At 43.3% G+C, this 22,997-nt stretch overlaps 1 protein-coding gene across 5 annotated transcripts in view; it reads right to left on the minus strand.

Annotated features, from left to right (window-relative positions):
* Nucleotides 1–22,997, minus strand: part of JARID2 (jumonji and AT-rich interaction domain containing 2) — a 589,480-nt gene that overhangs the window by 181,629 nt on the left and 384,854 nt on the right. For all 5 annotated transcript variants that reach the window (XM_069218785.1, XM_069218783.1, XM_069218788.1 and 2 more), the window contains exon 6: nucleotides 4,785–5,017. In XM_069218785.1, coding sequence (XP_069074886.1) covers nucleotides 4,785–5,017 — 233 coding nt within the window. The remainder of the gene's footprint in view (nucleotides 1–4,784; nucleotides 5,018–22,997) is intronic.

Here is a 22,997-nt window from a genome sequence, read left to right on the forward strand (position 1 = left end):
CTTCTTGCAGCTATTCTAAGCTAGAGGAGCTATTTTTTTTGGGGGGGGGGCTGAAAAAGGCTGTTAGAGGAGGTCTTTTTGTGGTGGCGGTTGGAGGAACATTTTGCTTGTTTTTCACAAGTCTAAGTTTGTAGATAGTGGCAGACCAGCCTGCAAAGGGAAAGGTAGGTAGGATCATACTCCGTCGAGACAGGAAGTGAAAAGTTAGCTTTATACTTTGTTTATTAGAGGTTAATAGGTACACAAAACTGATATTTTTTTTTAATACAGACAACACAATGCATTGAGGAACACAGTATTACAGTATTGCTGGGAGAGGTAGAGTATTTTAGGTGAGGGGTGGGAGAGAGATTTTACTGCATGTACAGTGAGGTGGTAGATGTGTAGGTGATGTAATTGTTATGTGCACCTGTGTGAATAAAGCGGCCTTTTCCACACAACAATTGGCAGTGGTCTTTGACGCACCTCTCTTCCCCAACCTCTGACATCTGTGGCACTGAATCACTAGCTTTGTTCCCTGCACATAATATAGATACAGTAGGGACACTTGGGGAAAAAAAACCATTCGGCTGCATTTCTAGTAAAAACGTGTGTTCTTTGAGATGAAAATTCTGAATTAAAATGCTTGTCTCCCCAGCAGGACAGCGCTCTGCAGGGATCAATCAATTTCTTTCTTCCAGGTCTTCACAAAATAGACCTCCAGGTAAGGAAAGGATATCATTAAGTTCAGAAAAGGAAGGAGAGGGAATATCACAAAGCAACCTGGGATGGGAAGTGGGTGAGCAGGAGGCACCCCACCCAATGAGAACGACAGGAGTTTTTGCAGTGGTGGCTGGTAGTAACTATTCAGTGCATCTCACCCTTCAAAAGACAGCATGACACACTTGCTGTGTTGACTAAAGATTACATGTGAAATACTGCTGCCGACTGAAGTCTGCTCAACTATTTCCACGCCAAGCCTCTAGTTTTGACAACAGATTTGGCCTTTGCTAGGATGGCGACCGGGGAGCAAAGAAGTGTGGCGTCCTTACTGCTGCAAGTTAATACAATTTGGCAGCAAGGGGGCATTTGGTGTTCATAGGCCAGTCCCTGGCTGATTACAACATAGCAGTGACTGGCCTCAGAAAACAAACATCTATGCACCCCCCCACCCATCTCACCTGAATCACGAACTGTTAGTTCTGTCACACTAGTGTCAAGTCGCTTGTTTGGGGTGAAAGGAAGGTTTTTGATGTATGGCAGTAAGGGGTATGAGGGAGATGGGAAGGGAAGGCAGGAAAGCTGATGCGATGTTAACACCACCAGCAAGTAAAAACACTAAATTCGATAAGAAAAGCGAGAGGGGCACTGCTTTTTGCACTGCAGACAGTTCCATGTGCCCCTCTTAAGATAAGTACACTGGTTTGGGCCTAGCTCGCCCATGCCAAATGCTGGCTAAGCTTGAAGCCTACACGTGTGCCTGACAGTAGAATTAGTTGGGCACACATAAAAACACAAACTGCAGATGGTGTATTTTCAGCATATAGTACTGTACAGGTAAGTGTTAAGTCTACACAGACAAGTGACCAGCCACCAAAAACACTCTGCTTGCAATAGCAAGGACTACAAGCCCTGTTCTGCATTACCATATAAGCTCACAATTCCTGGAGCAAGCATACATTCAAAAGAGAACATTCATTCATTTGCATGATGCAAACCCCTTCGCAAATGAGGGGTGCGAGTACTGCATGTGCTCTACCCTGGTTGAATCACATATTCAGCAAAATGGGATCCCTAGACCCACAGCGTCCTTTAGACGAAGTGGAAGTAGTACAAATGGTACTGGGAAACTCCATGAGGGGGCAGACAGAAGGTAGAGTAGTAGGCCTTATACGATAGTGCTAGGCAGCTCCGAAAGTATTCTCCTTCTACAGGGAGGCTGGGTGTCCAAGTAGACCATTAAAGTGAAGCGATGGGGGACATGGAATGACTCCCAATAGTATGTTTGCAGTATGCGACTATATACTAAAGTGGATAACTGGTGGGCCTTTCTGTGGCACTCCACTATTCAGGATAGAAGCTTGATCACAGACTTGAACAGAAAAGTCGCCAACTGGTGCACATGTAACTAGACGTGTATGCCTCTCAACTCACCGCACCCCACCTTTAATGGGTGACAACCGCCCTTGTGGTCTTCAGCCACCAGCCCCCCTCATCACCTGCCTTGTTGGGTGTAACTAGCTAATAACTTTTCCCATACCTACCTCTTCATGTGATTTAAACAGCAGATGTTGTCATTTCCCAGTTTGTAGTGCCTTATTTAGGACCACATGAAGGACTGATGCCTGGAAGTGCTTTGCTGGGATACAAAACTCGGACCCCCCTGCGGATCAATGCTTTCTTCAAGTAACAAATGTTAAAGTCATTTAACAATTTTTTCAGTAGCCTGTTTGCAGTTTCACAACTGGAAGAAGAGTGAAGCACGATAAACCCATGAATTAAATGAACATTATTTTGTTAAATATGACAGGCACTTTTATCAATGTTTATTGAGTGCTCTCTAAATATACAGATCAAAATAGAAGGGTGACAGAAAAAATAAATGTCTTACTGTGTATATGTAGCTATGACACACACACACACACATATATATATACATACACACACACTTTTCGGAAGCGAGGGCCAATTTGCCAAGGTACAGCCTAATCACAGTTGATGCTTGGAAATTAGGGATGCCAAACCAGTGGTCTCATAAAACGCAAGTTCTTTCTGCCAAACATCTCTTAGAACAAACATACGCCGGCACTGCAGGAGTTAATTCCACTGCACCTTTATTTTATATGCGTATCACCGTAAAAAAAATAGACTGAAAGTTCATCTGAGACCAAATAAAACAGACCACAGTGCAATTCCCTTATCTGCATGGGGGCACATGTGGCAGAACTTTCAACCACTGAAAAAAGTCCCTGATAGTGGAAGACATAGAAATTGTATTTATATCTTACTTATGGTTTTTGTATAGGGCTCTCGTTCATCAAGGTTTTTGCTCATCACTTGCAAGGCTGGTGACTAACATTAAAACTTGTCACAAGAAGAAAGCTTTGCTCTTTCTTTTATTCCCCGGAGGCAGGCTTACTAGCTAAGGGAGGGAAATCTAAAGGATACAACATTGTGCATGTAGGGATCTATCATCAAGTGGGCTGTATCTTGTAGGGATAACCAACTGGTCACAGTGGGAGGGGGGCGTTTGGGTTCCAGCTGTGGAGGCATTTAATATTAGGATCTTAACAGGTTTTGTTTTAGACAGACTGCTAGGTATTACACTTTATTCTTTGATAACATTTTTTCAAACCAAAGATGATGGGGTCAGCAAAGCTATGCATTAATTTCCCTTCGTGTAACAAGACAACCACCATCATTTTGGGGGCATTTGTGACCAAATCCCACATAACCAGAGATCAGTAAAACTTTCACCAGTTTTTGTGACTGTCTTTTATGCAGAACTTGGTGTCAATTAAGTAGGAATAAACTTGCAACTTCTTCTGTCAAATGTAGCCAATGAGAGGAAATCAACAAAGATTCTAGAGCATCCTAGTCTTGTTGGCAAGGCCAAGTGATAAGTCCATCAGGAATTTACTTAAGCAAACAGTATCTGGAAAAGGATGGAGCTGAAGTAGTAACTACTCCAAGGAAGGTTCAACCAAATACATTTCTCAGACCAGTATCATCCAATGTACTCATGGAATTGTACTAGGCACAACCCCTGCGCTTCTTGGTTAGTGGTGGAATGGGGCAGGCAAACAAACTGTAGCATTTGGTCACCCACTAAACAGGACAACTTTAAACAAAAAAACCTCTCCTTTATCTTCTGCAAAGAGAGGTCTACAGTGTTTATTCAATGGTGATCATGCAGTTTTCAATCATTAGATTTACATATCTTGAATGAGCGTTTTGAATACATGAGAGGCAAGTCCCCAAATACAAACTTGCCCAAATTTATTTTAAGACATGACCACTTCCTACAGTCACTTTTTTATCCTCAAATATAGTAGTGAAAGTAAAAAAAAAGTGATAGGGAAAACGATCTAAAGATAGGAAAATCTAAAATAATGCACAAGATTAAATCTGGAATAAAATCTCCCTAGATGTAAAATGTTAAACCAGAAGTTGAGCCATACAAGTATTTGCAGGTGTGTGTGTGTGGTGCTGCTGGCAAGGGACATTTTGAGGTCTCAAGACTTCTGTACGCTAACCTGTTTAAAGCGGTTTTACTTTATACTGATAGCAATAGTTGTTAGGTACTGACCAATTATGGCAGACCTTACAAGAGGTAAAGGTTTAAGGGCAGTTGCCAAAGATACCTTGGGAGTCAACAGCCAAAGACAGACTTCACAAGGTAGTAAATATCGACAGACAGCACATGACATGTTATTTTCATTGAACTCTAAATGCATATCCTCCAGTACAAGGCAATGGGTCTTTTTACATTTATCATTTTGGACCAATGCCATAGAGAAATTTGCTTTATTGCAAGTTATTAGTAGAAGATTGGCAGTGATAAAGCCTAACTTAAAATGCCACACAGAGCAAACGTCCTTTTTGAAAGGATCAAAAAACTGAGTCCAAAATATATACATTAACAAAACAGTAAGAATAATTTACACATTTTAGGGATAGTACATTTACGCACGCATGGGCTGCTGCTATGTAAGAATAGAACAAAACTCAACTCCGCTGTGACATGGTTTGAAACTAACTAGAGGACAGCCTGTCCTGACCCTACTTATTGCAACCCGCATTACCTGTTTCCTTAAGTCCTGAGCCGATCTGTGAAGCGTATGGTGGCTAGCAGCGAGACCTTTGGCAGAGGAGACAGTATGTGGAGCAGGAGTGTGGTTAGCAGCAGCAGCAGCCCGCTCTCTTCGCCTCTCAGCCCTCTGTTCAGCACTCCGCTCCTTCCCTGGTGTGGCTTCTTTACTTTTGTGTTTCTGAGCGGATTCTTTCTCCCTTGGTGATTTACTGTACCCATTAAACACTGAAGAGAGCAAAGAAAACTGTGTCAAAGATATTAGTTGAGAGGTTAAAATGAAAGAAAAGAGGTCTAACAACATTCGATTATAACAAATCAAACACTGATTGTGTCAACCACTGCACAAGAAACACTACGCCCGTAGCAGAATCGAAAGCCACGAGTCGAACACGAAACAAGCACTCAAAGGGGCAGAAAGGAGATTTTACCAAGGGAATGTATAACACAAAAGGAACTGAATGCAACAGAATGGTTTTCAGTAGAATGTGCAGGATAACACGGAGTCTTCACAACAACAACAAAAAAGCTAAGACACTGCATAGGTACAGTGAAAAGACCAGGTTAAACATAGAAATATTAAAGTCTAGGCTAGATTCCTGAACTCTGTGGAAGGCATTGCAGCTTTGTATCTTAAACCATAGATTTGCATTACCTAAAAACATTAACAGCAAAACAAGTCTACCCAGCATAAGAATACTGCCTGCAAGTGGACTTATGATATAATTTGCAGAGGGCGCTGAAAAATTTGGCTATGCATTTGTGAAAATGTTTGCTTTGCTGTCTTGCCGTAATATGACACTTTTGCAATATTCGTTCCCAGTGGATATTTCCTTCCTGGTGTTTTTTGCCCCTCTTCTTGGGTACGCGCGGAGTACTCTGTGAAGATTGGCTGGTGCAAATGGGTAGAAGACCATCATGAACTCGACAACTGATAAGCACATTTAAAGACCATAAAAACACACTCACGTAGTATCTTCAATTTGCATCAGGTTTTTGCATATGTCATTGTCCCTTACATAAGAGCAAGCAGCCAAATGTATGGGTGGCGAAGAAGACTGTCTCAAATGCAGCTGGACTCAAATGTATATGTGTGTGGATCAGAGGAGTGATTCAGCTGCGGTGCACAGGCAAGCATGTCTAAAAAATAGTGTTGAGATTCGTGCTTCAGTAGATAGAGGCGAAGAGTTCACATGAAAGTTCATAGTGCGAGCAAGAATATGGATATGATCTTGAAGTAGATTTTTAGGTGGCATACATAGGAGCCGGAGATGTACTCTGATTACAGCAAGCAAGGAGCAGCTGCTAAGGTATTAGATGGGACTGGTGCCACAGTAACATACCCATGTTAAGGGAACATTTTGAAGGAATACCAGGACATTCCCAGCGATAGTGGTCATAACGTGCACGAGAATAACAGGTCTAGGGAAAGCCAAGAAAATGCTAGTTATCCAAATGCAGGAGCACTAAGAACACGAAATCTGCAATCTGAAGGCAGGACGCCAAGTCTCTTATTCAAGATTTTTCAAAACTATCTAGGGCTGCTTTGGGGGCAGTACTCTGGAGCACCGAGATAAAGGCATAAAGTTTAAAGCAAGTAAATAGGTTACACTGTGATAACTAAGGTACGCAGGAGATTTCTTTCCCTCAAAGTCAAACTGACCCCAAGACAATCGTATCAAAGATTAGAAGGAAGCGGATTTCAATCAAAATCTCTGCCTTTCAATTTGTTTCTACTTATTTCACACAATGTCCTAGACGTGAATGGTTTGGGAAAGTTTAAGCATGTGAGTGGCATAAACACGAAGTATCCGCTAGTGCACTGGCAGCTTCTACTTCACAGTGTTGCTGGATTTAATCTGTGGTAAACAATGTACGCCACTGAACTCAAGGTTGACCCTCCTCTTCTGGCCCTCCTCATTAATGGTATTTGAGTCACGTGATGGAGCCGAGGAAGCAGCCGTTCTCTCTTCCACAGTGCTGCATATCCCACCACGCAGCAGAAATGTGCTGAGAAAATAAGTCTCTTGTAAAATTTAAATGCAGATCAACAGGCTACGAGGCACAGCTTTGGGATTTCTACATCTTAATAGCATCGTCCAAAGCCGCACCTTCATAGCAGAAGTAGGTTTTACAATCTCTTCAAAGGTGCCTGGTGGAGGTCTCGAAGTGATGCATGTTAACTGCTTTCACAATGAATGACTATTATATAGTTACAGAGTAAGATATGCTTTGTGTAAAAGCAATTTGGTTTAGGATCTCGCAGTCTTGCATTCAAAGTAACCTTGTAATCAAAGAGAGTCAGCTGTGTACTTTGGCAAGCTACCAAAAAAATCCCAAATATGTTTTACCGGATGAATTCATGATGTATGCCTATAGGATTAATATTTAGCAATCATATAAATTAAGTACAGGTCTCCATGCCATAAGAAAACCACGAAAGGAGACTGATTTGTAAAGGTCACAGTAACACTAGAATTGCACTAAAGAAACAATGCATTTAATTGGCAAATACTTTAAACATTTGATTGTGAAAAAAACATCTATTTTAGATTCACATTTGGTTGGAAATTCCCAATTAGCAATTTACTTAGCGGTCAGTAACAATCTTCCTGCTAGATACTCTACCCGCAGATTCCTCACTTCTCTTGAATCTGCTTCAGGTGCCAGACTGGATCCGGAAACTTTAAAATACTCTTCTGCACTGCTATGTAGTGCCTATGCTCTAAGCCGGCTTTGGCATCAACTCCACCACACTGACATCAGGTCTCCAGTTTCTTTTATCATTTCCTCAGAGGCAGTGACAGGGCTGAAAGGATTTTAGTTTATCACAACTAAATTAAAACGTATTAGCAGTTGTATTACGCTTAAAAGAACAGGGAGGCGGTCAATGTGCTATCAGCAGGTAGATAAGTGTCCACAAGCAAGAAAGTTAGCACATCTTTAACTTGTTCCTCTGATGCATACTTCTAACTACAGAGACCTCAACTCTTAAATCCTAACCCAAGTAGATGTGGGCAAGCCAATGAAAGCTCGAGCCAGGTACGTGGCTCTGCGTGTGGTCCTTTTGGACCCTTGAGCTCAAAACAAGATAAGCTTTAATGTGGCATCTGCCGGCCACCCAAGCACCAACCCAATTGCATTAGAGACAAAGCATGAACCTTTAATGTAACAACAAAAAAAATCATACAAATATTTTGTGGCAGAATTGCTTCACGTGAAACCAGAAAACCTGGGATCAATCCCAGAATCCATACTTAAATTGTGCCATCCCAGGTAAATATTTTATTTCAGCCTCCTCTTTCTAAAATTTCACATGAAAGCACCTTAAAATACAGGACTCCAGGATGCTGGTTATCCTGTGTTCGATTTCATAGTGTTGGAAAGTCACCTTGTTGCCATTTTCACCCCAATTATTATTGCTGACTGGTGCAGATGTTAACTGACTGACTGTGCCCTGGGATCTGTCAGCCAGACACAGGTTAGTGATATGCTAAAACACACATAGTAGATACACTAGGTGTTAGGGTACCCTTCAAATTGGCCTGACAGACCCTGTACATCCCTACTGTAAAATAGGGCAAGGGGGTACAATAAGTCCCTGGTATATAAAAGGGGATGGAGATTAGGGGCTCAGCACAATTTCTGCACTTGCATGTGTGCACTGCTGTGTGCATTCTGTTCTTTTAAATGCAGGCCTGCCTTGCAGCCTGTCTTTAGAAGTTAAGTTCTTATCATTTGAATGACCGCCTCTATCAGTCCCTAGTAGAAAATAGGGCAAGGGGGTTCCACCTACCTATAAGGCCCTAGTACATAATTGGACACGCAAGCAGAGGCCCAGCAGATTTCGCAAAACATCAGGATAACAGTTAACCCTGCTGGGGAGGCTGGATGCCCTTGAGAGAGCCAGTCTCCTGCTCTGCCCCAATGAACAGGAGACACTGGAAAGTCTGGAAGTGAAACTTGGGAAAGTTGATGGAGAACCCGCAGATCAAACAGGGAGATGGTGGACTGCAGGGACTCTGACACCAGCTGCTGCAATCCCAACTTCAGAAGCCAGTCACAGGTACAAGAGTACAGTGAGTCTCAAAATACAAAAATGTGTTGCAACCACGGACTTCGTATTCATGAAGACTGGAAGGCTTGTACCACTTAAAAATGGATAGTGGGTGGTACATATCACATGCTTCCAGTGCAACTGCAGAACTGGAATATGAACACAAGTGTCCTGCAGGTCGACAGACATCCTCCACAGAGACCATCTAGTCTTTTCAGCCACCAAAGTAAGAGAACTTACACCAGAGAAAGCATCTAGCACTTCTACTTGCTGAGTAACACATTTGAAACACGAAGGCCCAGAATGGGATGAAGACTAAAACCTTTATTGAGAATGAAAAAGTCAGAATAGCATCCCTGCCCTATCTTATTCTCCAAAACCAGCTCCACAGCATCTTTGTTGAAGAGGGTAAGAACTTTCAGCTGCAAAATTAGAGCAAGGATGTCACAAATTACAGGAGGATGGGGGACCAAAGGTGGAACTTTCTGGATGGGATGGGCCTAGCTGCTCGACAATTTGCAACACCCAATGGTTCGTAGTGATATAAAATGACAGTGTTCCAAGTGATGGGACATCCTCACCTCCACACGCCACAATGCTCACTTAATGGCAGACTAAGTGTTTCTTTGTGGATTAGTTGAGAGGAAGGAGGAGGAAGACGGTTGCTCATTATGTCCTCTTGAACTTCTGCACAGAGCAGCTCTGAGAAACCTCAATTACCTACTGCACAGGCTGCAAGGGTTGGTGATGCCAAAAGGGTAGACCTCACTAGTATCTAGTGATCTTCTAGTACTCTGATGGAACTAGAGTGCAGGGAAGCCAGTCCCAAGGATCGTGATCACCGCTGCTTGAAGTGCTCCAGGGTGAAAGGCACATCCATAAGGTTCCCTTTGAATTTTCCAAGAACAAAGTGTAGCTCATCCAAGCACGGCAGAGGATGGCAATGGAAAAGTCCATGGACTGCAAAGCTAAGACGAAGGCACAGTAGGGATTTTCTTTGAGGCGCCCTGCCTACACAGAACTCCTGTAAAATGTGAAATGTGATGAGTTGAATCAGGATACCCACTGACACACAAGGAGTGAAACTTATAGGCCAGAATGTAAGCTATGTTTGTGCAGCGAAAGGCAACGCTTTCGGATGAGAAGGTTTTCTTCCTCATGGCCTCAATCCTTTGACTTCCTATCTGGGGGAGCAGAGATACAAAAATAGAGTATTGCTTAGTTGAGGAAAAAACCTGAAGCAGAAGGCTCCCTAAGGTCGGATAAGCTGTCAGAAATGTTGGGTCCCCAGGCACTGGGTGACACACAGCAGGCAAAAACATGTTTTAGCACTGGAGCAGAGGGTGGCTTGCTGCATAGACCAAGTTAGGGGGTCATTTGCACCTTGCTGAATGGGAGTACTGGCTCAATGAACAAGGAAACCAGCTGCAGGATCTCAATGAGAACGTTAGCAATATTCTCATACACAAGCAATGACAGTTCAAGCACTTCTGCTGCTTTTTGCAACACAGCTACACATTAGGCAACCTTCTCACTTGGGGTCCCTGAAATACATTCCAAATCCACCTCCTTGGAGTGATCCAGGCCACTGATGCCCAGACAGTCATCTTTATCCACAGCAGTGAGGTGGTGTGTGGGAGTTAGCTTCTTCACTGTTATCATCCTCATGGCACACATAATTGGGCATCCGAATAGGGTTGGAGTCAGGGCTTTAATATTTATCATGAGCAGATGTTTATTAGGAGACTCCTCCTTACCAACTCCTGTGCTTTATGTCGAGATATGAATAGAACTGCCTTATTTTCCGATCAATTGCTCAAATCTGTAGCAGACCTGAAGCCAATGCAGATAGCAGAGCCACCAGAAAGGCAATCAGCTGAGAAGGGGAGCTGATTGGATGCAGAACAGCTATCGGAGGCAACAGGGTGGGATCGATCAGTGTCATGAATGTACTGACTGCTCGGATGCCATGGAAGCTTCATGGGTCACACTGGCTAATCAGCGCGAACTGGAGTGGAGCAGAAAACAGCCATCATCACCTGGGTGACGGCCGCAATCGGTACAAATTAAGTGGCAGGGCTGGAAAGTATGGGAGTGGAGCAGGAGGCTGTGTGTCCAGTAGTGGCATCAGGAACAAAACCGGCACCAAGGTAAACATAACCAAAATGACTCCTAACTGGGTGTTGAGTCCGACTCATGGAGTGTTGCAGGCACCTGAAGCAGGGGCAAAGCCAGGAAGCCAGAGTACCTCTTGTGAGGTTTCGTGTGCCTCTTCATGACTTTTCTTTCCCTTTGGAGCAGGCCTGCTTTGAGGACTTACAGTTCTATGTAGATTCTGAGAGTGACCTACACCAATGCAGTTTTCCCTTGGTATTCATCTAGAGCTTGCATCATAACGAGCTTGGCCTCCAACTCTCTAATCGCACTGGTGTCCATGCAACAGAGAGTCATCAAGTAGCTAAAAGATCAACATCAATACTACAGAAACTGAACCATTTAAACCCTGAAATCTCGGTCAATAAATTTCAGAAATACTGTTTTAGTAAAACAACTCGAGGAAAATGTTTCGAGGAGACCAACTCCACATCCAGATAGAGGGGCACAGAAAAAAAAAAAAAAAAAAAAAAACATCGCTGTGGTGGTACCTTGTACAGCCTAGTCACGTCCTACCAGTGGTGAATCCTGGAGATAAGTCAGAGCTGAGGTACCACCTAGAGGCATATGACAGCTATTTCAACTTTCCAGATGCAGTCTCATGCCTGGACAAGATTCCAGAGAGAAAATCTGCAGGCAGAATTTTCCATCAGAAAAATAAAAAATATATCACCACTACTAAAAGCCCTTTACAATGGGAATCCTACCTACTCTAGCTAACTACAGGTTTTGAAACCACTGCTAATTGTGAGATCCCTTTAGGAGGTCCAGTACCGCGTAGAAATCCATGCCTAATGTTGGTGAAAGGAGTGCAGTAAGTACTTCTCTCGGACTCTGCCTCTGTAGAAGCACCAGTGTCCCAACAGTCACTGGTGAGTCACTGTGCAAAATAAAACCATATGGAAAGATCTCGGCAAAAACAAACAAAGCCACTGCAGAAGCATCAGAATACTCTGAATGAAAACCCAATCATAACAGGCACCTCCTGACATCCTGGAGGTACTTTGGTACTACAACATGGATTTACAATGTGTATTCAATGAGGTTCCCCGTCTTTCTATTGGCAGAAACTGCTCAAATCATTAGGCTAGATACAAAAGCATGTTTGAAGCCTACTTTTAAACCCATATTCCACTCGGTGTTCTCCTGCAGCCTTAAGAAAGTGGCAGTTCCGGAAATCTAAAGTACATGTAATTCCAAATCTTAGAGGATTTGTACTAAATCCAGCAGAAAGAAAATGCTTTAGAGTAATACTTTAATAATAATCTGCCAATATGAGTCAACTGTTTAGAGAAAGGAAAGAAAATGTAGTTCCACATATGAAGGAGAAATTCACAAAACAGAAAATTACAAGGTGGAGTAGCAACGTCGGAATATGATAGGTTAAAAGGGTCAAACATGTCAAGGAAACCCGCAGCCATTTCAAACATAGTTGATCATCAAAGAAAGCCAGAGCACAAATGAAACAAGCATTTGCAATGCAACGGGTCTCGCGTTTGCTCATGTTAAGAGCTGATAGCGTTGTAAACTCCTTACCCGATTTTTCACCTATCGGCAAAAGTGCATTTATGTACGTAACCCGAAAAAGTGCAATTAAATATGTAAAGCGCTCAACTTCTAAATCGCACTAGTAAATTAGAGAAAAAGTAGTCCACGAGTCAGACAGAAAACAGTGAGCCTCGCATGTTTTCTGTACTTGGTCGATGCGCTCGAGAAGGACTAGCCACCGGAAAAGGCATGACGCATGCATGCCTTCGACTAATGAAAACAATCAGATTTTATTAGGCAGGCCCACGAACCAATGACGTGACGTCGACAGGGCTCCGAGCCCTTTTCTAAACACTAAAGCGTCTCGCTGTGATACGCATGTGAGAGCGCATGCAACGCAGGCTCGACCCTAAAAATAAATTGGTACAATGTATCTTCAAAAAAAACTTAAGACGTGGGACTCTTCTGTAACACTACTCGTCTAGGCTGGTACATCGAATGACAGAAAATGTCAGATTAGCATAAACATGTGAAAAGTACACCTGCAGAATTCTACCCCAATCTGAAGTCCCCATTGGCAGTGGCACTGCATTAAGATCGTGCAAGAAAATAAAATAAAAATGCCTGCTCGCCCTTGGCCTCGCCTGCACCGCGCACACAAAAGACATCAGTCTCGATCTTATCTAGTCTAGATATTAAATATCTAATTCCTAGCACATCTGTAGACCGCCTCGTCACAATGGCATCCGCTATGAGTGCATCGAACTTAATGGGACGAAAGCTAAAGTAATCTGCATCCCACAGGACCATGAAAGCAGGTTTCTACTCACAGTCCAGGAATCTACAGACTACTAGCAGCTCAGTAATTTGAGGAGGCCACTGGCCTTCCGCTTCCTATGCCAAGCCACCGGACGAAATGAATGAAATGTGTTTAGCATCCGCTGGCTTCTTGAGCTAATCAGATGCAATAGCACAAGACTCTACGAAACCGGCTTTTGAGGTCCGCAATTCAATTTTGCCCGTGGCAGTGAGATAATGTCAAGATGACTGTTGGACCACAAACTCACTGTGTTCGGATTTCTGCTGAATGTAATCTATTGACACAGTACGCAGTCATTGCCGCTCACCCTCCAAACCCCCTCCCCGCAGCCCTGCATATTTCCATTCAGGACATGACCAAGGGGCGTAGGAAGGAAACGCAGAACACTGAAACATCGACGATGGGGCTTCTCTTATTTATTTTGAGTTCCTATTGCCTTCCCTTGGACTTGGGCACTTTTAGTGCAGTTCCTATTGTGGTGCAGTGCACAGACAAACACACACAGATATTAAACTGTTCTTGACAACTTTACGGTATTATTTTTCAAACGATCATTAGTTCTATAAAAAAAAATAAAAAGTGTTTATTTCTATTCTCCCCTTCGCCCACCTTCTCCCTTTGTCCCATTAGTGATTTGATTGTGCCAGGGTCCTCAAAGTGGTGCCTCACAACCTCTTTCCGCAGAAGGGGCTCTGCGAAAGCGGACACTTCAAGAGTGTCAATGCTGAGAAGACATGGCTATGTGAAACATGGAATTAACGAAGCTACTAAAATGCATCTACTAATGCAGTAGCAGATCTCAAGCAAAACTCTGCTACTTCTGAATTCGATTAACATTCAACAGGTGACAACCTTCCACCGCCACGCCCCTCCCCAGTTTCAACCTTAAGACTAAAATCCGTGCACAAGGTTTACTGGATAAATGGGTTGCAACATCAGAGAACGACAGCAAAAAAACAATCTAGATTTAATCTTTGCTACTGGAAGTCATTTAAATACTGATTTTTCCCTCAGATCAAAATTCACTATATGGTAGACAGACAATTGCAAGGGCATAAAAACAGATATGCATACTACAGTGTTCTTTCTGCATATAAATTCAGTTTTTCTTTTTGCGCAGCCTAACGTGAAGAACGTGTTTGGGTATAGATAGGCAGGATGTCACTCAAACTATTAAGTTATTTGAAACAATCACATTTAATTTGGGAGTGGATAGTGTTTTTTAGTTACAGTCAGGGGGTTCATTGCTACTCTTGGCGGTGGAGCCGTTTCAAATACAATTCGGGTTCTGGGTGGCGACAAACCGTTTTTGCTTCATATAGTGGATTTTGTATGCCCTTCAATGCAATCTGGCCATTCGTCCCGGCAGCTCCTGCTATTGCTGTGACCTCATGGAGCTAAACAAATCTGGTTGCCATTTAGAACTATTTTCAACTTTGCAGAAAGACTGTACAAAGTTGCTCCTTTCTTTCTTTCTAACCTCTGTCTCAGGCTTGTATCTAGAAATAAAAGTACCATTAGTTTTCTCCATAATTTGAAGTGCTCTTTCACTGCGAACTGATGCCAACATCACATCTCCTGTGCTTGTCCTCAAGCAACGAGTATTATGGGGCACGCAACTCGTCAGTTTGGCTTCAGGGGAAATTTCCTGTGGCAACTCTAAATCTGCGAGGGGGGTAGGAGGCAGATGGCAGGTTTGTGTAGCCAGCTCTACAAAAAAGTAAAGATAATTTAGCGTAACATAACTCGACACTGCAAAATGACGCATGGTTTTCACTCTCAATTTGCTTTTGTTCTCTACAGTTTACCTGTAGAGGATTATTTCTTCCTTCGAACATCCATATTCTCCTATACACTGTTCACTGACAGCAAAATGACTGGTCTCACATGACTGCCAACCACTCTGGTCTTATTTCCACCATTTGACATCCTAACACGAAGACGCAATTTAGCGATACCATTTAGCATTCCATTTTTCTTTACAGTTCAAGCTTGACAGTTGTAAGCGGCAACATCTGGAGTGGTGAGTGCTATTTTTGTAGCTGTTTCTCTTGGAACAACAGGTCGGGTCCCTCCCCCCTCTACTCTATAGGCATTTAAATTGTTTAACCTCCCCCTCGTGACTCTGCTTACAGTCTGGGTGCTTAGTCTTACCTAATTTTTAGGCTTGACTTGCAAATGCCACAGTAATATTAGTTTGCAGCAAACTTTGGGAGTTAGTGGACTAAAGGAACCGAGTGCATCATATGCAGTTGCTGTCTCAGCAACTTGTAGAGTAAGAGATCCATGAAAGAATTACGGTTCAGCTTTCTCACAACAGTAACCATCCGCATGTTTTCACTGGCGGAATTGTTAGAACTGCTTCTTAAGACAAGAGTGGAGATCACCATTTGTTTTCACTGTATATCACCCAAAGGATTGTTTGTGATCTTATGCACGCTAGTTCTGATGCTACATATGATATTTCTCATTGAAATGCTAGTCTCAGGATTATGTTATTTACCCTGTAGACATCTGTTCGTGGCATGTAGTGCTGTAGATTCACATGCTCTGCATACTTCTCTGGTGTTGGGTTCAGATGTGTGCAAGATGTTTTTCCTGGAGCAGTCAGTCAAGTCACAAGGTATAGTGACTCCTCCTCTCAGCGATAATGTGCATTGGTTTTGGCTCCCTTGTTAGATTGCTTTCCCGCAAGTCAGGTGGGAATGGAGTGTGAGTGAGTGATACTAAAGAGAAGTCCAAGCATATTTAAGGGAATAAGATACTGCAACAGCCACCGATGTTTGGGGAGGAGGGCAGGCACCTGTGAATCTACAACACTACATGCCCTAAACAATATTTTGCACAGTTGCACCTAAAGGGGCAATATGTTTATTATGGCATTAGAAAACAAACATTTTCCACTTAGCCGCATAACGTGCTCTTGGTGTAGGTTTACATACTTCATTGAGAATGGACAAACATTTTTGTGGAAGGTTGAGATAACCAAATTATGACCTCAGGAGCCAAATGACAAGGTTGAGTTTCTGTAGAACTGGGTGCCTGATTTCTTAATGATTCTGAGGGAGGAGATCTAGGTCGAGGGGAAGTATTTGATGGGGCAGACAGAGTTTGAGTAGAGTAGTGAGCTATGGTTGCCACGCCCAAGTAAGAACTACTAGAATGAATGAGGGTGAGATGTTTGCCTGAGCTTCTGAACTGAAGAAGAGAGGTGAAATTGCGTACGCAAATATCCCTGACTAATTCACCCATAATGCATTGCCCATGGATAGAGGGTGTGGGAGCCTGGAGGCAAGGTTTGGGCATTTTGCTCTATTTGCAGTTGCAAACAGGTCTGTGTGTGTAAACCCCTATTTGTGAAAGTATTGTAGGAGGACGACGTGGTGGAGTTCCCAATCGTGGACTGCTGAGGAGGGCAGCAAGAGTGCTGCCCATGACTGGGAGGAGTTCCACTAACTGGTGAACGTGGTGACCAGTGCTTAGTTTGTAAATAAAAATGTACCGGTGCCCAAAGCTCTCCTTTGAAACACGCAGCTGCTGCCATTAAATGTGCGAGCACAGAATACTGAGGCAGCATAATCCTGAAGCCATCTTGGGTCTCTTTATTCCATTTAAATCCACTCTCTGCCCCTTCAACTCACTCTTAACTTTCTGCTTTCTTCCTTTGTGAGGCTTTTTCATATTTCTCTTCCTCCGTCTCTCCCATATTTGTCTTTTGCTAGCAGGTATTGCTTGAGGCAGAAAAATAAGTGCTGTCCCTCAAACATAGTAAGCTCTGACAAACAAATTAAGCTCTGGTGGTGATGTACTGCCCAGTGCCAAATCAACAGAAAGGCATGATAATTATAGTGTGTTCTCCCTGCTTTTGTAGATGAAACATGGCTGCTTTGTTGTCCGTCCGGCCTAATACAATCTTCCCCGTCAAGAGAACTAGAAAGGCCTTCAATGCTAGATGAATGGCTTGAAGCTCTAAGTAGTTGACGTGTAGGGTTTGAAGATTGGCGTCCCAAATCTCCTGGATTGTGAGGTCCTGCAAATAAGCACCCAATCCTGTGAGATGCGTCCGCTGTGAAAATGATCTGGGGAATAGGGTCGAAAAATGGCAGTCCTTTTGATGGGTTTTGTGTGTTCCACCACTGCAGAGAGTGATGAGTGCAGCTGCTTACTAACACTAGATCTTGTAACTGACCCTTGTGACTGAAAACATTTGCTCACGATACAATCCTGCAGTGGACGCATGTGCAGTCTTGCATATGGTAGTAATGCAATAGAAGATGCCATCATTCCTAAGAGTTATTGTTCTGTTCTGACTGTTATACGTTGAATGGGACGCACCTGTTTTGTCAGCATTGATATGTTCTGAATTCTGATTGAATTCGGGCAGGCTAGCCCTAATTGTGTGCTTAGGACAGCTCTTAAATAAGGCTGAATCTGTGAGGGTTCCAGGTGTGACTTCTGTATGCTGACTGTGAACCTCAATTGATGAAGAAAGTGAAGTGTGTCCTTTGTGCTTTGCTGGAATAATGTCAACGTACTGGCTTTGATAAGCCAGTCGTCCCGATATTGGAAGACATGAATAGTCTGTGTGTAGATGTGCTGCAACTACCGTCAGACATTTGGTGAACATATGAGTTGCGGTACTGACTTATTAGGTTGCTGTAACACAGGTAAGTTTAAAGTAATTTATTGAACAACAGGGCAGGGGAAGCTGCCCACAATGCCAGACACTTGTCCCCGTCGTGTCTCCCAACCGCCACAAGCCTCCTCGTTTCAGAACCCCCTTAGCATTGCATGAGTGCATGAACAACAATGCATGATGAACCCGTGGAGTACCGCTTGACTCCACTATACAACCCAACACATCTTCCCCCCCCTTTACAACAAAAATTAATAATTTATGCTTTCAAATATAACACAGAATAACAATAAAAACACATGAATCCTAAAATCCACATAGTGAACACGTATGGCGTGCCCCCATGTCAGCAAAATTCAACATATTACATGAAAATGGAATACATTTTTGGTCATGCGCTAAATACTGGAGCATTAAATCTGTTACAAACTTTCACCATAGAACTTGTTGGGCAATTTGATCAACCTGGATGAAGATGGACGTGCCACTTTTTCATACTCTCCACGCTTGCGCTCCATTCTCTGTTGCTCTGCATCAGTTTGGTGCCAATCAGACACTGCAATCTTGTTCCACCACCTACCATCCTCTAGTTTTACAGCACTCCTACTCACATGAACTACCTTCTTATGCTCTGAAAACTTTGATTCTCTCTTAGGAATAAACCTGGGGAACTTTACTCTTACATGGTCCCTCACAGTTACTCTCAATTCTCGAATACCTTGCTTAAGGTTGTGCTTGAAATATTTACTTTTTGTCTGAACTTTTTCCTTCTCTACTTCCTCTATTTTTTCTCTTGGTATTTCAAAATTTCCCTCTCCACAATATAAGTGGAGACACCTATCGGGGAATTTGCAGTGGTGCGCGATGCCCACAACAACTTTTTCAGTTCTACTTAACAATTCAATCAACTGGCTTTAGCCAGTTGCACATTCTCTTATTATTACATCTCTCAACAAAGCCATTATTCTTTGGATGAGAGTGGGACCTTTTAATGTGTTTTATGCCCATGAACCTTAACAATTGTTGTGCAGATGTAAATTGACATCCACTGTCAAACAAAATCTCATCAGCACTACCTTTCCCTGGCAAAAAGGGATTCTAGAAATTCTACTGCTGGTGCAGAATTGGGAACTTTCACAAACTTGACCTCTGGCCAACAGATATAAAAATCTATGACCACTATGCCATATTTGGGAATTCCTCCAGCAAACACCATGGGACCAATGAGGTCAATGGCTAATTTAATTGATGCTCTTTTTGGTATAGTGACTGCTTCTACACAACTTGTCATTGATGGCACAACTTATGCAATCTCTCAGTGTTCTACATCTTTATCTAACCCAGGTCATCAGACATTTTCTCTGATCCTTCTTTTCATGGCCTGCATGCCATTATGGCTTTCATGTGCTAAAGTGGGTATTTTGTTTCTTATTGCTTCTGGAACTACTTGTAAAGCAGCCGTATACAACAACTCATAGTTCTTCCAATAGATGTTTATATTCCATACCAGATCCACTTTTTGCACCTAAGTCACCCCAGCCTGGACTAATGACATCCTTGATTTATTGATCTAACTCACACACACTTCTCCATTCTTGTTCTGACATTGCACCTTCCGATTGGCTTTACACACGACATACAAATTCAGTGTCATCCTCCCTTACAACTTCTTTGATGTCATTATTTGGACTCCTTGGCAATCTGGACAGTCTGTCAATAAATACTTCATCCTGGCACATATTCGACACTAAAATTGTGCTGATGGCAGAAAGAAAACAAACAATGGAGTCTATGCCCATGCGCATTATCACAGACAGGAGGAGTCACTTTACCTAGTGACTCGAGACCTCTTAGAAGAAAAACACGCACACATCCGGACCCAACACTAAATGGCAGAAATATGCAAAGCATGTGTATCTACAGCCACACATGCCATTGAACAGAAGAGTTTTCACAACTCCCTCTGGTTACTTGGACACAATCATCGAGTACTTAGCCTGAATAATGAATAAATTACTCTTAGCCTGGTCTATTCCATGTTGTAGCAGGGGCTTGATTAAATTAGGGATAAACGGCAAGCCTTCGTTGGTGAAGGTGCACAAGTTCAACTAATCAAACTGATATTATACGATAACATAGTACAATGATACCGGTTAATGTAACTATCCTACTATCTACGCATAATTTGTGAGTCTTCATACACATAACCTCCTGATGTGTCCTGAGTACCATGAATCATACCAGAAGACTTCCTCACTTTCATATGTGAAGCAAGAAAGCTCTCAATGCTATTCAATTGATGCCTGCCCCCTCATTTGTTTTAAGCAAATTAGCAGTCAATTGTATTCTCTATATTCATAGAATTATAATTTTAAGTGGATAGGATCCACATGACCAATCAAATGTAGGTCAAAGGAGGTGTGGTCAAGACAGCAGCTGAGTAGGAGCCTTTCACAGAGACTCTGTAACACGACTCAGCAAGGATTCCATCCCAGTCTGCCAGACATGGGAATGCCCCACTAGCTTGAGGGCTGTCCCCGATTTGCCAAGCATCAAAAGATACCATCAGAGCGTGAGGTTTAAGTTCTCGGTGACCGCTCTGCTATAATGAATGGGGTGGCTGCCATTACAGCTGCACTGTACTTCCCTTGAAAGTGAGGCAGCCACTTCAAGCAATCTGATTTTGGGGACAGCCACTGCCCCTGGTCAAAGAAGTTGAATGTGGAGGAACAGAACTAGGACTTACCTCCCACTCCCCCCAGCAGCACCGCTCAGGGATCCAGAGGGGCAGAACTAGTTTATATATAGGAGGAAGCATCCTGGAGAGGAGTGAGACTCCGATCACACATGGCCTGGGCTCTGAATTGTGTATATGCTGAGACACATCTGGTATAGCTCGGTGATATACAGGTTTCTGCCCCTGGTGACTTAACAAGCAAGCCTGACTTAACTGAGCTCAGCCCCTAGACACTGACGAGCAGTGGCCACGAGGCAGGAGCAGAGAGGGTCACATTCTTCAAACAATGCTACTACCTTGGGACCCTGGAAGCCTTGACGCACCCAACAGAGAGGCAGGTGATCCCCAAGAGGAATACACACCATGCAGAGACCCACAAATGCACAAGACTGGTGTCCCCTCCTTTCTACACTAAGAAGGCACCCTCAGAAGGCCCAACAACCTCAAGTCTGCCCAGCACAACATCATAGTTGTGGTCGACAGCTAGCCCTCCCAGATTCTTTTGGCACTGGTTAGCCTCTCTGGGAACACCATTCTTGGAAGTGAGAGTCTCGGGAGACCTGTGGAGCAGACAGCAATCCATAAGCCTAACTGACACATGTTGAGGGGTTGAGGGTGTGCTGGCCATGACGTTCAGCTGTGATAACTGACCTCCTGCAGCAGATCACTGAACAGCTGGGGGATCACCCCTTACTACTGGCCAGTTGTAGAGGCAGGCATGGTCACTACCCCCAAACCCATGCATCCCTTCTGACCCATTACCCTACCCTTGCCACAACCAGCTGTAAGGGGTGAGCCTACAAGGTCTGTTATCTCCACCCAGGCCAAAGTGACCCATAAATATGTGGGACTGCTATCCCACACAAGAAATAATTATGCCTATCATACCACAGAAGAGGCTATACCTGGGAGATCAAGACCCACCAAAGCGAACGCTTCCCTGTCTGCCAAGCCATCACCCCAGGCATCCTGAGAAGAAATGGTAGCACATCAGAACAAAAAAAAAAAAAAAGAATACTTGAAAGATAATAACCAAGGCCTCCTTGACAAAGCCAGATACTCTTAGGGGAACAGCACCAACTGAGCGTGAATGATGGGGGAGAACTTTGACGAATGACCAGGTGACAGCTGAAGTATCCATAGTTCAGGACTTCATGAAAGATCTTTTTGGCAAACTCTGGGGTGGACTTTGTGGCCCTGAGAGAAAGTGGTAGTCAATGCTTTCAATGCCAGAGGAGAAACGAGAAAAACCTCCACCAAGATGTCACAAAACTGAAAGAGAAAAATGTTGATTTGCAATCTCATCTGGAAGACCTGGAGAACAGACCACACTGCACTAATAATAAGATCACAGGTGCCTCATGAGAAGCAGAGAAAGGGGGCACAGAGAAATTTGACAGTTCTTTAGATACATCCTCCCAGGACTGGCAGAAACCAATGTGATTTTGGATAGAAAAAAAATGAGTGGGCCGAATGGCCAGACCTTCCAAAAGTACACAAGGCATTCTAATATGCATTCATTATTATAGGTGGAAGGAATGTGAAACGGCTGTGGCAAGAGATGCTGGTCCAGTCACTATCGAAGGAGGAAATATAGGGCTTTCAGCAAGACTTATCCTCCATGACACTTAAAAAAAAAATATGCTTGTGAAAGCATGCTACTGCCTTTTTAAAAGTCAAAGAAATATAATATATGTGGGGCCATCCCTTTTGCCTCACCTTAACATGGATCAATGAAGCACACAGTTTGCACCACGGAGACGGCATACTGAGTAATGGAACTGGGAGAGGTTTCAGATGCCCCCGACTTTTATTTTTCCCATAAGAGACCACAGACAATCTAAGAACAAGAGACCTGGGGCTGGACAAGGTAAACCACCAAGAATATCTCCCATGGGCTTCCCTTTCAGGAGAGTTGTTGGGAAAGAACAGCTGTGTTCAACCAACTCAAGTCAGTAGACTCAACAGAGTCATGATCCAGACATGAAGGGCGAACCAGAGTCATGATCCTCTAGAGGAAAAAGCAGCACCTCAGGAGGCGGCTTCCTGATAGGAGCCACCACTGGAAGCGGAGAGGAACAGGTTTGAATTTACATCAGGGTTGGCATATCACTAACCTCCTTGCCTAGCTAGGTCAGAGTGAAGCAGAAGGGCCAAATATTTAGATAATACCACAAATTCCGTACTGCTGGCTCCACTGACCCATTCCATTGCACTCAGTTTGATCCCGTGGGGGAGGCTGTTTTCTAGTTATTCTTTTACTAGTTTATTAATTCTTCACCATCACTACAGCTCCTTTAGACATTACACATGCAA

This window comes from Pleurodeles waltl, chromosome 2_1, assembly GCF_031143425.1.
Source record: "Pleurodeles waltl isolate 20211129_DDA chromosome 2_1, aPleWal1.hap1.20221129, whole genome shotgun sequence".
NCBI classification, from domain to species: Eukaryota; Metazoa; Chordata; class Amphibia; order Caudata; family Salamandridae; genus Pleurodeles; species Pleurodeles waltl.